Source organism: Salvia splendens, chromosome 7 (genome assembly GCF_004379255.2).
Source record: "Salvia splendens isolate huo1 chromosome 7, SspV2, whole genome shotgun sequence".
Taxonomy (NCBI): Eukaryota; Viridiplantae; Streptophyta; class Magnoliopsida; order Lamiales; family Lamiaceae; genus Salvia; species Salvia splendens.
Genome location: NC_056038.1, coordinates 12,155,567 through 12,170,351, shown reverse-complemented (window position 1 = coordinate 12,170,351; position 14,785 = coordinate 12,155,567). Strand labels below are relative to the sequence as shown.

Sequence of the window (14,785 nt, the reverse complement as noted above, 5' to 3'; positions counted from 1 at the left end):
TTTGACATCAGAGCAGGTAAACTCGAGCATGTTAAGCAATTTATCGCGAAAAAAGATCGATTCGTTTAGTGAAGTCAGTCTTGCAAAATATGGTCAGTCAAAGAAGAAAAAGAGCATGATTAATCAGCACAAGGAAGACCTTGAGTTTTCATTGACATTAAAAAGGAAAATCTTGAAAATGAAGGAGAGAGGACATGATGCTCCCAAGAAGACAGGTAAAACAGTTATTGCTGGATCAGGAAAGGTGATTGGCGACACAAACAAAGAAGAAAAACATCAGCTTTCGCCTATGGAACTGTTTGCAAGGAAAGAAAGTATTTCCCATAAATATGTACAGAAAGATGCTGCCCAAAAGGTCGTTCTGTCTTTCTTATGTTTGATTGAATTTTCTCATACATGTACGCTTAACTGTTTTAAAAAAATTTGTGCAGGTCAGGGAATTTCCTATGTCTAAACCTTCAAAAGCCAATTTAGAAAAGGATAAGGTACCGTCCTGTTCTATCTTAGAATTTGGTGTTATTTCAAAATATCCTTGGAGATGCATAATTTCTTTAATATATTTGCAATAGATATCTATTAAGAAGAAGTCGAGAACGCCCCGAGTCGATTTCGGGGAACAGTTAGTCAATTTAAGGATACAAGTCTGGTGGCCAATGGATGAAATGTGAGTACGCCTCGTAACCTATATCTTTATGATAGTTCATTTCATTGAGTTCTTGCTTCAGATGAAATGAACATTGTTTTAAGTTATTCAGGGTTGGCCTTAAAATGTAACCGCATTTCTTGCGACCTAAGTATTTCTGTCACCACCATATTGCCCGCAGCTTAAGGAAAATGAATTCTTTTAACTGAACTTTTCTTGCTTTTAAAAGTCTAATAGTATCAGTTCGTCTTCTCTTTGATTCTTTCGAAGATGCCTTTTCAGTCTATTCTTAACTGTCAAAAGATTAAAACTAATGTTTTGCTACATTATTGGGGTTTTTTCTACTTTGGGGGTAAAAATAAGATATAGATTCTTGAATGGGGAAACATTTTTTTGGCTTACATATATCATATATGGAAAAATTGCATATCAAAATTGTGTGTTTGGGAACGCATTCCACACATGCGTGATTCATTTTAAACAATGCATGAATTTTCTTTGGGTGTCATGATGCATGCAGAAAGTGCAATAATCACCTTCATCATAGTACATTAAATTTCATTGGTTTCTGCAACTCATTTTAACCTTTAAATTGGATTTCATAAATGCTTATGCCTTTACTTTTATCTATTGCAGTTAAATTTGACTTTTTGGATTACAAATTTTAATTTTTGGATTACGGGTTTATATAAAATCATTTGTAATCAAATAAATTTTCGGGTCTCAATCCATTAGATTTGGTTGAGTTTGAATGTTAGTGACAAAACCACTTTAAAGTTAATTATAATTAGAATTTAATTAAGTATATCACCTAAAAAAGGTAGTATCACCTAATTAAGTATACTCCCTCCATCCGCAATTAATTATAGTACTTCTCGACTACTTGTGTTTTAAAAAATGTAAAGAAAACTGGATGAAAATGGATAGTAGAATGTGGATTCTACTTTTTTATAAAGGTATTAATTCTATAATTGAAATGTGAATGGTAGAAGCTAGTGGAATGTGGAGTTCATTTATCAAAACTAGTAAAAGGTAAATGAGACAGTTATTTGTGGATAGACGGAAAAGGAAATATTAAATATAAGATAGTAGACCAATGAAGTATAATATTTGTGGACATTTGATTTATAAAGGGTATATTTCGTACCAAACAATATACACAAGCCACAAAGTACGATTAGCATGCATGACTTAATTTCTAATATACCATTCCATATAATTTTTCCTTTTATATTTTAGACATTGTTTCATTTGCTTTAGAATTTTTGTTTAATTCGCTTTTAGTCATGATGTCTTAATTTTTATTTTAGTTATTGCTAACTTATTTTAAGTTCTTTGTAGATGGTAATCAAATTATTTTTAAGTTGGACTTTTAGCCTCCGTTTTTGGTAGTAGTTAATCTAGTTTTATTCATTTATCCATATACCGTGTGTCCACATATGTATATGTAATTAATTACTAGTAACAAACTTGCAAAAGATAAATGATGTAATAAGAAAACGAAATATATTCTAATATTGATGGACATGTTAAACACTATTATTATCAATCTTAATTTTCCTACACTCTGTTGCGGAAGCCAAGGAAAAAGATTATAATGTTCCGGCTCCCCCTCCCATATGAAATCAATAATACTAGACACAATTAAAACTGAATCACGCATACCTGGAATGCGTTCCAAGCACGCATCTTGGAAATGTGTTTTCAAATACGCATTTGGCAAATGCGTTTTTCCTGTATTTATAAGCCAAAAAAAGGTGCAGCTTTCAGGAATCTATATCTTATTTTCACCCAAAGTAGAAAAAAATCTACATTATTGAGATGATGTAATAACACCTGTGCATGTGATTCACAAACTTCAGTAAGAATTATTGAATAGGCTTAGTGGTTCTGAATTACGTGATATCGATAGACTTTCTTCATTATGTTTTTTCGTGTACTTGCCATCATTCATGAAATGAATAGTGGTGTTCATTGTCTAATAGCGTTAATGATGCTGGAAGTTAGACACTTGTGAAAGACATCAAAACACGTAATCTATTGTGCTTACATGGTGGAAAAATGTGCTTCTAGACATAATGCAGACAGATTAATAAACATTATAGCATAGGATGCAGGAACCAATGCAATGGTATCATGATCTGAGGCAGATGAAATTGTCACTTTCTGGTGAGAATTTGATTCCCTCTAGTTGCAAACAATGATCTTCACACAATCAGGAAAGAACATATGACTCCACATCTTACTTTTGTTGGAGGATGTGTGGTATTAGATCCCCCTTTTGCTTTTCTTGCAAGCAGCTTTTGTGGGTTGATGTTAAGCCTTATATACTTGGAGTCCAGTAATTGTGGGTTCATTGTTGTCCTCTTAACCGTGTGCAAGAGTCTATCCTGATTTGCTAGTATTTTGTATTATATTCATTTCAATCAAATGAAGCAACAGTCCATAGGAAATATTTGTAAACAGTGGTAAGACTGAGTTTGTGAATTTCTTCACCAAGAGCGAGTCTAGTATTAGCTTGTGTAGGATAGTTCTCCTACTCCATATTTTTCCTGTTTGGCCTAGTTAAAACCCCACATTCTTTGGTGCAAACCTTCTGGTGTTGAATTTAAAGGTATGCATTATGGTCTATGGAAGAAATACATGTCATTTGATGTTTGTCACAGTCATACACAGTAGACGCTTTCATTCATCGAGATGAATACTAGTTAGTAATTTGTAAATATGAACCTCAGTTAGAGAAGCCCCTTCGTCTTACTTGTTGTTTCCAACACACTCTTGCAAGCAACTTAGAAACCAAAGTTCTTCATTCCCAAGTAAGATAAGCTTTGCTTAAGGAAGCTATACTATTAGGATAGAAGAACTTTGCACGATATGTATTTTCCTTTTTTTTCCTGGTTTGTTATCACTTATCATGATGAGATCCTCAGAATAAACACCGGGGTACTGTGCATCATGATATCATCCTTGTTTGCCTCTGCAGTCCTATAGTTATAGTTCACACAGCCAACTCGTTAAATGTCTTGAGTTTTGGATTTTACATATGCTTCATCCGGAAAATAGCGTGATTTCTCACATGCAGCGCTCATTACACGCAGGTTTTATGCGGGCACTGTTAAAGCTTTTGATTCTGAAACAAAGAAACATCAGGTGATGACGCTTCCTTCTTTCATTTGCTGTCAATAATACTTGAGCTTCCATCTCAAATACTCCCTCCGCCCCGCTATAATTGGGTCATATTTCTTTTTCAACTTAACTATTTTCTAATTTCTCCTACTTTATCCTCTTTGCAATTAACTCACTAAATACCATTTTCTTAAATCTTGTGCCCAAAAAAAATGCCTCAATTATAGTGTGACGATACTTAGGATGTGTAGCTAGCCACAAATTTTTCATGGCTTTAATGATTGTCTTCACAGGCATTAAAGCCCCGTTTTTTTAACCATGATAAACTGATAAAGGAAATAGCTTCTATTTCCTACTGCATAAGTTGACTTCAGAAGTAATTTTTTCCTAATATGAAGTCTATACTTGCTGCTGGATCATGCATGTGTCCTCTTGCCTCTGTTTTTCTCTGTTGTTTTATATTTTCTATCGCTAATGCATCTACTTGCTTTCTTTTAGGTTTTGTATGATGACGATGAAATAGAGTTCTTGAATCTGAGAAAAGAAAAATGGAAACTGTGTGGTGATGAAAAGTCTATGCAAGTAAGATTATACATAATTATAAAATTTTGAAGTGATAATTCTTTTTTTTTTCCTTAGATTTAAAAGGGTTGTTTGGTGGTAAACACACAAACTTCTGACATTTTCTGTTTTTATCTTTAAACTCGTTTTTAATCTAAATACATGACCTTTGTACTTTTCTATTTTCCCCCAAAATTATTTTTTCTCCAAAAATTGAAGCTCTGACGTGTTCGTCAGGGTGCCAGCGTGAAAAATTCGTTGGACCTATCAGTAGAACGACGTCGTAACTTTTGACAGTTTCAGTTGTACCCTGAACCTTATTTTAATCTAAATTCTTCATCCTTTGTCTTTTCTTATTTTCTCCAAAATATTGAAGCTGACATGTTTGTCGGAAGTGCTAGTGTAATAACAAATTCGACCGATCATTAAAACGACATCGTTTCCAAAAAAAGAAGATAATTGAAATTGAGATTGAGATTGAGAACTTATCTGATGGGGAAATTTGCGCAATTAATCTATGCCTGCAAGTTTTTTCTCGAATCTTCTCTCAATCTAATCCCCAATACCCCAAATCTGAATTACCTTATTCTGTTAAAAAACGACATCTTTTGATGATCAGTCGAATTTGTCACACTAACACTTCTGACGAACACATCAGCTTCAATTTTGGGGAAAAATCAGAAAAGCCCAAAGTTTTTGTTTATATATTTTCATTAAAAAAATGTTAGTAGGAAAACACCTAAAAAATGTTGAAAGTAGGTGTATAATCTGGTGAATAACCAATTAAATAACCCTACTTGCCATATTACTTTTTGTGCTCTATTATTTTGCCTTGCCGTTCGGATGTAATGACTTGACAAATCCTTGCAGAAACAAGTAGCTGATCGTTTATCTCCTTCCAAAGAGCTTAGCAAGTAAGTTAAATCTAAAGGAGTAATGCTTTTTGTTGTTTGAAAAGATCTTATCTGTGCTCAATGTTAGCCAAGAAAATATAAGAAATTCTTATGCAGTGTTGCAATTATTCATCAGCCAAGGTATCTTTTCTTCCTTAATACCATTGGTCTTAGATTACAGTCCTGGTCTGTTTTACGAACTTCATCAGGACTAAAGAAAACACAAAAGGAAAAGGAAGCCCAATGAAGAAACAGCAACATCAGGCTGTCTCAGTCATCTAAAAGGTTACTTTCTATTTACAAAGCTCAAAACTTTCATGTCAGATCAGCAATCCCTAATAACGCTGACATTTATCCGGTCAGATCAAAAGGTGTAAACCTTGCCCTCGGTGTATCTGAAGACACTTCTTCACCTGGTTTTCATCAAGTCGTTACTGAATTTGACGATGAGACTTGACGTCTCAGCAAAAGATAGTGGGGTGAATTGTGTGAGCAAGGAAGAGTCGGAAAATTTTGATCTTTGAAAACAGATGACAGCCACCTCCAAGAAGTTGAAAGAAATGGTACAATATTATAAACGCATGGATGCTGGTTTCTAATCGTTATGCATACCATGTTGAAGGATTGCCGAGAATTTAACTGCTAGGACGAAAACCATTCGCCGAGTATGTGACAAGCCGGAAAGAAGCTGTAATCGGCTCCTTGTGTTTCACAAGGATTACCCTTGACTACATGTATGGATAGGACACTTACTGAAAGCTGCCTTTTTTAATCTTTGCAGTAGCACTTGAAATCTCAATCATGCAGAGAAGATTTTGTCACTAAATAGTTTCCTAATGTATATGTTTTGGGTACAATCAAAACTAACTGATTTAGGAACCAAAATCGCCAAAATAGTGAGCAAAATGAAGTGTGTGGAGAGTCGAATCCATGTGTATTCCTGTATTTTATTTTAAAAAGTTTCTAGTTATTTTTAAAGGGAAAATTGTCCGATATTCCTTCTGTTCCATAAAAATAGTTTCATTTTTTTCATTTTAGTTCGTTCCACAAAATATTGCTTTTTTATGTTTGTTAGGTTTTTTTTCTTATGAAGTAAGTTTCATTCTCCACTAACAATACTTTAATTATCTTTTTTTCTCATATTTCTTTTTATTTTGTATTAATACTTATGTCGTTCCTAAAGTTCTTATTTTTATTGGATTGAAGTGGTATATCAAAATAATACTCCATGTTTATGAAATTTATCTATGTAGTTGATAAGATTAAAAAAATTCAAAGAGAAAATGCGCACAAATTCACAAACCAAATGCTAATTGATTTGGGCTTGAATTGAAGAAAAGTTTGTAAGAAACAGCAGTCAAAAGCCTTCAGGAAAAGGGCCATCTACAGAATCCATATCAGAATAAGGACTATTATGTTTCAAATTATATTTTAATTTGAACTCCCACTAAAAAAGTTAATTAATTTGGATTTCGACTTTTGTGTCATACTATACTAATCAAATGCAAACTCTAAATATTGTACAAACTTTAAACTATGATCTGGACTGTTAGAAAGTGTCAATATATGACAAAATAATACTCCCTCCGTCCCACTTTAGAAGTTCCAATTGAGTTCTGCACGAGTTTTAAAAATGTAAAGGAAAGTTGGTGAAAAAAGATAGTGGAATGTGTGTCCTACTTATTTATATTAGTTTTATAATAAAATGTGAGTGGAAAAAGGTTAGTGGAATATGAGGCCTAATACCATTTATGGAATATTCCAACCGGGACTCCTAAAGTGGGACGGAGGGAAGTAGCAACAAAAAATGTTATCATAGTGTCAACGGTTGATGTTGTGTTGACATTGTGCTGAAACTATTGGGTTGACAGTTTTTGTTGCTGTTATTTTGTCATATGTTGACATTTTCTAACGGTCCAAATCATAATTTGGAGTTTGTACAAATATATAGAGTTTGCATTTTATTACTACCACATACTTTTATATTACTTTTATAATTTAAAATAAAATATAACGAAGAAAGTTGGCAGAATTTGAGGTTCATTTACCCAAATAGTAAAAGTTTAATTAGAAAATTGTTCATGGATGAACGAGAAATAAAATATTAGACGATTATTCGCAGAGACAATTATTTATGGATCAACAAAAAATGAAACATAAGGGAGAAAAGTTAGTGGAATACTAGGTTCATTTCCTCGCAACACTCCGGCAAAAGTTTCAGATCTATATAAATCTCATTTTTGGCAACATCTGAGCCTATCTTCGGCACTCTAGATAACAGATCTGGTCTTGTTTATAATGGATCTAGTAGTGTTATCTTTATGTTGATGTTGTATTTCATATTGTAATAGTTAATCTTATTTAGGTATTGTTTGTAGTAATCAGTGGTGTTGTAATTAAGAAAATATTCCCTAGTCTAGACATACCAAGTTGGCAATATGACTTGGTATGCCCAACTAATAGATTTTTGACATATGTAATATAATATGAAAAGTATATACACCTAATATATTGAAATTTTCTTCAACCTTTTGGCCTTTATTTCTTTAATATAAAACTTTTAAGGAGTATAAATTAAAGTTCTGTTTTATTTTTTATTTTAAATTTTTCTTTAATATTTTATATACTATTCAAAATTGAAATTAAGTAATAAATATACTAATAAAGTTAGCATAATTTAAACTTATTAGTATTTAATTTTTAAGATTTTAAATTTTATTTTATTTATTTTATTTTTATAGCAAACAAAAAAATTATGTTTTTTTTGTTAGCATATTTCTGAACAAAGTTTGGAATTAAATAAATTAGTATACGTTTAAATTATGTTAACTTTCTTCTCATATTTATTGATTAATTTTAATTTGTAATACTTTTAATAGTATATACAAAAATTAAAGAAATTTTAAAAATAGAAAATAAAACAGTGGAAGAAAACTCTAATTTTATACGCATAAAAAATTTCAAATGAAAGAAATAAAGGCTAAAATATGAGTAAATTTTCCAGATATTAGGTGTGTATAGTTTCCATATTCTATATGATTATTTATCACACTTGTCAAAAAACTATTAATTGGGCATACCAATTGATATTGCCAACTTGGTATGTCTAGATTAGGGAATATTTTCTCGTTGTAATTAGCCACTGGATGAATAACAATAACCTTTATCATAAAACAAATCACCAATTTTTAGCCTTCCAATATAAAGAAAGATTTCCCAATCTTATATTCATTATTCTTCTTGTAGCCAAAAGATTTCCCATTTAAGTTACCACACTTTTTCTGAAATCCCCAATCTCCCATATTCTAACCTTATTCTTGGCTTCAAAGCATTGCACAATCTGGTCTAAATAAATTAAGGGTAGTGATTTAGAGACATAATGTCTCTATGACATAATGCCCCTATGTCACTTTGCCAAATGTCCTGCCGGATCAAAGGGGGCGGGGGGACAACAGCTGGGTAAATCAATGTCGGAAGACTTCACTACCCAAGCCAAAAAAAGAAAAAAACAGCACCAATCTCGCCGACGGCGGTTACCACATGTATGTTTTGTTTGTTTTGTTTTGTTCATCAAGGGGAAAAGAATTATTAATTCTTGAAAAAAAAAAACAGGGGAAACAGAGTATATGAAAATGTTGTGGTGTTTGTTTGTTCATCAATGGGAAAATATCATTCATTCTTGGAACAAAACGGGAAACAGAGTATATTAAAATGTTGTGGTGTTTTGTTTGTTCCTCATGGGAAATATCATTCATTCTTGGAACAAAACCGGGGAAACAGAGTATATGAAATGTTGTGTTGTTTGTTGTTGTTCTCATGGGAAAATATCATTCTTCTTGGAATCAAAAACAGGGGAAACAGAGTATATGACATGGTTGTGTGGTGTTTGTTTGTTCATCATGGGAAAATATCATTCATTCTTTTGAACAAAACAGGGGACACATAGTACTGTGTATATTTGTTTTGCTCATTAATGGGAAAAAAACCATTCATTCTTGGAACAAAACAGGGGAAACAGAGTATATGGTGCATATGAAAATGTTGTGGTATTTTTTTGTTCATCAATGGAAAAAAAATCATTCATTCTTGAAAAAAACAGGGGAAACAGAGTACATGGTGTATATGAAAATATTGTCTAGGTATATGAAAATGCTGTGGTGTTTTAGGTATCGCGAGATGATAGATTGGCTAGGAAGGCCGGTTCGTAGTGTTCCAAGGCAGGCGTTGCCTCCGCTGAAGGTGTTGATTTCAAGGAAGGTGAAGGAGGTGGTCGAGGCCAAGTACACGAGCGCGGGGGCAGTCAAGGGGAGGTACATTGTGATCCATGGCATCAAATCAGATTCAAAGGCCTCAATGCAGAGCAAGGGAGATACTGATAGCTTGCTGCCTATTGAGATATGGGATGACATAGCTAGTGCCATAAGGTACACATCTTATTTTTTTACAATTGATCAATTTTTCCATGACAATAATTAATTAACTATCTGCTTTATTTGATCAACACTGTGACAGTGGACTCACTCCATTGTTCGTGATCCCGCACGAGAAAGAGCGGGAAAATGTTGAATATGTTGTTGGAGATGATGCTAGTATAGTGTTCATTACCACCCCAGGGCAGGTTAACCTAATTTTTCATATGCATTATTATATTTTAATTATTCTCTAAAATTAAGATGATTGTCTATTGAAAAAACTTGTAACTTGTGGTGATTAGCTTGCTGCTTTGATTAATGATTCGGCGGGCGTGATATGCTCCAACACAGCTGCTGTACAACTAGCGAATGCGCGCGAAAAACCAAGGTGATAAATATCATACTTATTGAATGTGAGCATAATGAGTCAGTGTAATATCACTGACTCAGCATAACGGTGCTTGTGTGGGTGCAGTATCGCGTTGTTTTGCTCGGAAGATAAGGCTAAGGTGTTCGTCCCCAACGCGGAAGAGAAGAGGTGCGCTGTTATATCGTCAAAGACGGGAAAACTTGTGGATATAGATGTTGAAGCCGTTAAGACTGCAGTTCAGATTTTCAGCTTGCCTTTGGCTATTGCATAGCTAAATTCTAACATGCCACATTCATTTTCTTACATTTAAGAATCTGCATCTGCTGCTTTTATTAAGAGTTGATCATAGATAATATATGTATATTTCAATTATCAAATAAAAGATAAATTTCTTGCCTTTGAGAGTTGGGAGCTTTGTCCACAGCCCAGTAGGCATTATGTGGGATTTTTCTACTACCAGTATTTTTGGAGCATTTATTAAATTTTGGAATGTTTTTGGACATGTAATATGAAATTTAAGATAAACATTTTGAGTTAATTTTTGTTTTCTCATTTGTTTAAGTTGGGAAGGGGCAATGAAATTTATGAGTTGAAAAAATTACTTAATTAAATTGAAACTTTTTTAAATGAAAAAATAACTCAATTAACATAGACGGAGGGAGTCGTATAAGAGAAAAATACGGATAAGAGAAAACGTGAATCACCCAGCACTGTGGATGTTGTAAGCTATTGATATTGCCCTATGGACAGACAAGTCATTGTGCTTAGTCAATTCACCTTTACCAATCCAAGAGCAATTGGACACATCAACATGTGTTTTCTTTATTTTCCTCCATTAAAAATCTAAAAAGGGCAAAACTTTGTTTACCATCCAATCCAAGACTTCTCCCCATATTATATCATAACTATTCTTTTCCATCAAAGACATAAGTAAAATTAAGAAAAAAAATCATTCAAGCATAAATAATTGAAGATATCATGTAAGTGAATGTGATCATCACCGCATAATTGTAAATCCATCATAAATATTAAACTCATCTACATGTTAACCAATTAACATGCTTTTCTGTGCATCATTTCATTCTCACAAACCAACCCCACCTCATAACTAATCTTCGCAATAATATAATTAATCTCGACTTGTTTAATGACCTCTGTAATACGTAGGATGTGGAAATAATTAGCATGTCATGATCCCTACTTTATTTCCTTTTTTCTATGCATCGTTTTTATATCAATTATTTTTAGGCATCATGAAATTCATATTTATTTGGTCGGCCTCAAATGTAAAGTCTCAAGCATGGCATTGGTTAAATAAATATTCAAATCCTTTTAACAGTTCAATTTGCCAACTAGCTAGTAGTTTCAACCTTAAAATAATAAACCAAGCCCATGTGAAAGCGTTAATATAATTATGATTAGTTCAGATTGTAGTGAACAAATAAAATAATTATTTAAGAGCAAATAATTGCAACCAAACGTATTATTGTCCTAAAACCTTTCCAATTTCTAAACTCGTAAACTTAATTTCAAATTCGACAATTAAAATAAAGATACTGTATTTTCTTTGATTACAAATTCAACATAAAAATTACTCCCTCCGTCTCACAAGAATATGCACTTTTTCATTTTTAGTCCGTCCCACAAGAATACGCACTTTCTAATTTGAAAACTCTTCTCTTTAATAAGGTGAGACTCATTCTCTACTCACAATACTTTAATTACTTTTTCTTTTTACCTCTCTCATACTTTACCAATTTTGCATTAAAACTTGTGTCGAACCCAAGTGCATATCCTTTAGGGACAGAGAGAGTAAATGATAAGAAAATATGATAAGATTTAATTATATTATTTAGCGGTCACCATTTTTTTTATATATCATGTGTTTAAACTGGTAGAAAACCTGTGAAAATAAGTGAAATTATACATGCATATATATTCCACCATTTTCCACCAAGAAAACACATTATAAGCAAAAACAATATTAATTTCATCTTTTTATCTTAGTGTATAGACTTTTTAATTAACTTGGTAACATTAATTTTACGCAAAGATTTGCAAGATTAGGAGTAGTTTTATTTTGGCCATATGCTTTAAATCTTAGGCAACTTCATTGTCAATTCACACCAGAAGTTAGGGAAATAAAATTCTAAGTAAAAATTATATTCTTAAACATAGCAATCTCCAGGCATCCGTGAGAACTTTGGAACAAATCTGCAATTGATACTTTAGAATTGGATTTGTAATTAAATCGCGATCATATCTTATATTGAATGTCTTAATCTGCTTTGTTTGTTGCATTAAATAAATATGAGTGGTCACTTACATTTAAAAAGAGCCAATAGCGGCGCGGAAAAAGTATTTAATCTTTCTATTAAGTGTGGGTGGACCACATTAGGAAAACAGCAAATTTTATTGTGCACACTTGATCACCATCTCTGTTATTTTGAGTAAATCTAATTTTATATTCTAAAAGTTTAACTTATTGTAAATGTACCCCAAAACAAGTAAAATTACAAATAAATTAAATAACTACACTATCTTTTATTTTCCTATTTTTACAGTTCTACCATACACATATACTCTCTTGCAAGTTACTTGAGTCGTATTCCTTTTTGGGTTGTCCCAAGTTACCTGAATCATTTCTTTTTTTTTTAAAAACATAACATCTAATTTCACCTACTTTATTCTTTATTTTACTTTACTCTTTCTTCTTTCTCTTATTTTATTATCTCCTCTACTTTATTTAACTCATTAAACACAATTTTCTTAAATCTCATGCCGAAAAGAAACGTCTCGAGTAATATGGGACGGAGGGAGTATGTATTTTTGACCGTCTTCGATAATCAAATATAAGGTATTTGATGTCATTCGACGTGATAAACATGTTTTCGAGTCCCAGAAAGACGTGCACAGATTTGTTCTTGCATGAAAAAAAAATGAAAAAGGGTAGAAAAAAGGTTGTTAGGATATGATTTAATTTGATTAGTTTAGTTTTACCGTCATCATTTATTTCTATATATTATTAGAATTTAGAGTATAGTACTATTTTGGTCCTAAACATATGGCCGATTTATGATTTTGGTCCAAAACATTCACTTTTTGAAAATCAAGTCCACAACAACCGTCATTTAGCCCAATTTTGACCCGATTAGACTTAATCTGATATTATTAGTAGCTTTAAAATTATTAATTATTTTGCTAAATAATTCAATTTTTAATATTTTGAATATGAAAAGTCAATCTTCAAAACTCACCTAAAATATTACAAAGTGAACATGAACCTTCACTCTCTCTCTTTTCTATCTTCTCTATCTTCACTCTCCTAAGAATAAGAACCCTAGTTTAGGATTCTGACCAAGAACAACCCGATTCCGACCGATTATTGTTGGTTTCCATGAGTTGGAAGTCGCCCTACCCTAACTCCCCTCTCCCGTTCCAGCGACGGTCTCGTCGACGTGAAAAAAGCATATGCGAGGAAGAGGAAGTCCAAAGATAGACATCCGCCTGACACCGAAGATGGTCCGTCGGCTGATTCGTCGAAGCAAAACAAACAATGCAACGACAAGGGCCGTCGGCGGCGTCGGGATTTGTGAGTTCTAACCCTAGTCCCTTTTTGTGGATGTAATTCGACACTAGCTGTGGTTGTTTTTGAGTTTTGTTGGTGTTAAGATAGATGCAGTACCATATGACAATGTCTTTTAGATCGTGTAAATGTCCGGGACAAATTCGAAGTTGAAAATGAATATGAAGGACCACTTTGTATTGTATTTAGTTGTCCATTTATTAGTTCAATTTGATGTCAGTTTATTGACATAGTCGACGAAGAAACAATCACATACGAAGAATCACATAATTTATGAAACCAACATCAACTCCAAAAAAATTTTGCTTGTAAGTCTACAATGAGTGTGGTTAAATGTTCAAGACCAAATGGAAGTAAATAATTTATATGAAGGACTACTTTGTCTTGTATTTTAGGGTTCTCCAATTATTGAATCAGTTTGATTTCTATTATTTCTACCGATTTTTCTAAGAAGAATAAGAAGGATTCACTTCAAAATTCAAATAAGAACAAAAATTAGGGTTTTCAAACACTCCATCAAATTACTTGAACATACACAAAAGTGTTACAACAACAACAAAACAAAGACCAAAGCTCAAAACATTCACTAATTTCTGAATTTTATCCTTAATTTCGGTTAAATTCAATGTCAAATCCTCAAAATCGGCACCACCGAATGAGGTTGACGAAGAACAGGCCCGTGCGTTGACATCAAGATTTGGCTCGCACCACTTGAAGAAACTGCATTCCTTCCTCTCACATACAAAGTAAAGCTTCCCCCGCAACGGTTTGTCTTGGCCGGTGACAATACGGAGCGCCGCTGTCTTCTTACAGTAGCAGAAAGCATAGCTAAATCGGAGGTCTCCGAAGTCACGAACGTCGTCGCTGTCGACGGAGTCCCGGCTGCACGTTGATGCACTTTTTATTAGCACTAAATAAACTTGCAAGTATACAGAGTATATATAGTATAGCTAAAGGTCAGTACCGGATATCAAACACAGGGAAAACAAACATAATGGTATAACCAAAGTTGTTACTAACAAGGCAACCTCCTCTCACAATTATGTAGCAAGTTATATTAAATCATCACCGAATGTGTCACTCAAACGTGGAGTATTATAGAACAACTTAGGGAAGAAACGAAGTAAAAACAAAACGGATATTAAATAGCAAAACATAATGGTATAACCAAAGTTGTTACTAACACATCCATAG

The 14,785-nt window shown here is 33.0% G+C and overlaps 2 protein-coding genes across 4 annotated transcripts; both read left to right on the top strand.

Moving 5' to 3' along the window:
• The first annotated feature begins 28 nt into the window (after positions 1–28).
• On the top strand, positions 29–6,005 carry LOC121742705. 3 transcript variants are annotated; one of them, XM_042135939.1, is made up of 8 exons: positions 29–355; positions 432–485; positions 570–664; positions 3,742–3,793; positions 4,268–4,351; positions 5,201–5,244; positions 5,433–5,508; positions 5,587–6,005. In XM_042135939.1, exons 1-7 carry the CDS (start codon positions 29–31, stop codon positions 5,503–5,505), a joined length of 729 nt encoding a protein of 242 aa, XP_041991873.1. In that variant the 3' UTR covers positions 5,506–5,508; positions 5,587–6,005. The 3 variants fall into 3 exon arrangements, with proteins under 3 accessions (XP_041991873.1, XP_041991871.1, XP_041991872.1); XM_042135937.1 differs by having other exon boundaries at positions 5,341–5,508; XM_042135938.1 differs by lacking the exon at positions 5,587–6,005 and having other exon boundaries at positions 5,360–5,451.
• A 2,746-nt stretch (positions 6,006–8,751) lies between these two features.
• LOC121740984 (photosynthetic NDH subunit of subcomplex B 1, chloroplastic-like) lies at positions 8,752–10,407 on the top strand. The gene is made up of 5 exons (XM_042133657.1): positions 8,752–8,765; positions 9,390–9,647; positions 9,736–9,841; positions 9,938–10,023; positions 10,111–10,407. Coding segments are annotated over exons 1-5 (618 nt in total). The 5' UTR covers positions 8,752–8,763; the 3' UTR covers positions 10,277–10,407.
• Positions 10,408–14,785: the final 4,378 nt, after the last annotated feature.

Bases quoted from the DNA above. Each gene is read 5' to 3' on its own strand.
- LOC121742705 (XM_042135937.1), top strand. From the start codon at position 29: ATGTTAAGCAATTTATCGCGAAAAAAGATCGATTCGTTTAGTGAAGTC. The intron at 356-431 runs GTCGTTCTGTCT...AAATTTGTGCAG, and splicing joins AGAAAGATGCTGCCCAAAAG to GTCAGGGAATTTCCTATGTC. The intron at 3,794-4,267 runs GTGATGACGCTT...GCTTTCTTTTAG, and splicing joins CTGAAACAAAGAAACATCAG to GTTTTGTATGATGACGATGA.
- LOC121740984 (XM_042133657.1), top strand. The intron at 9,648-9,735 runs GTACACATCTTA...ACACTGTGACAG, and splicing joins GACATAGCTAGTGCCATAAG to TGGACTCACTCCATTGTTCG. The intron at 9,842-9,937 runs GTTAACCTAATT...TGTGGTGATTAG, and splicing joins TCATTACCACCCCAGGGCAG to CTTGCTGCTTTGATTAATGA.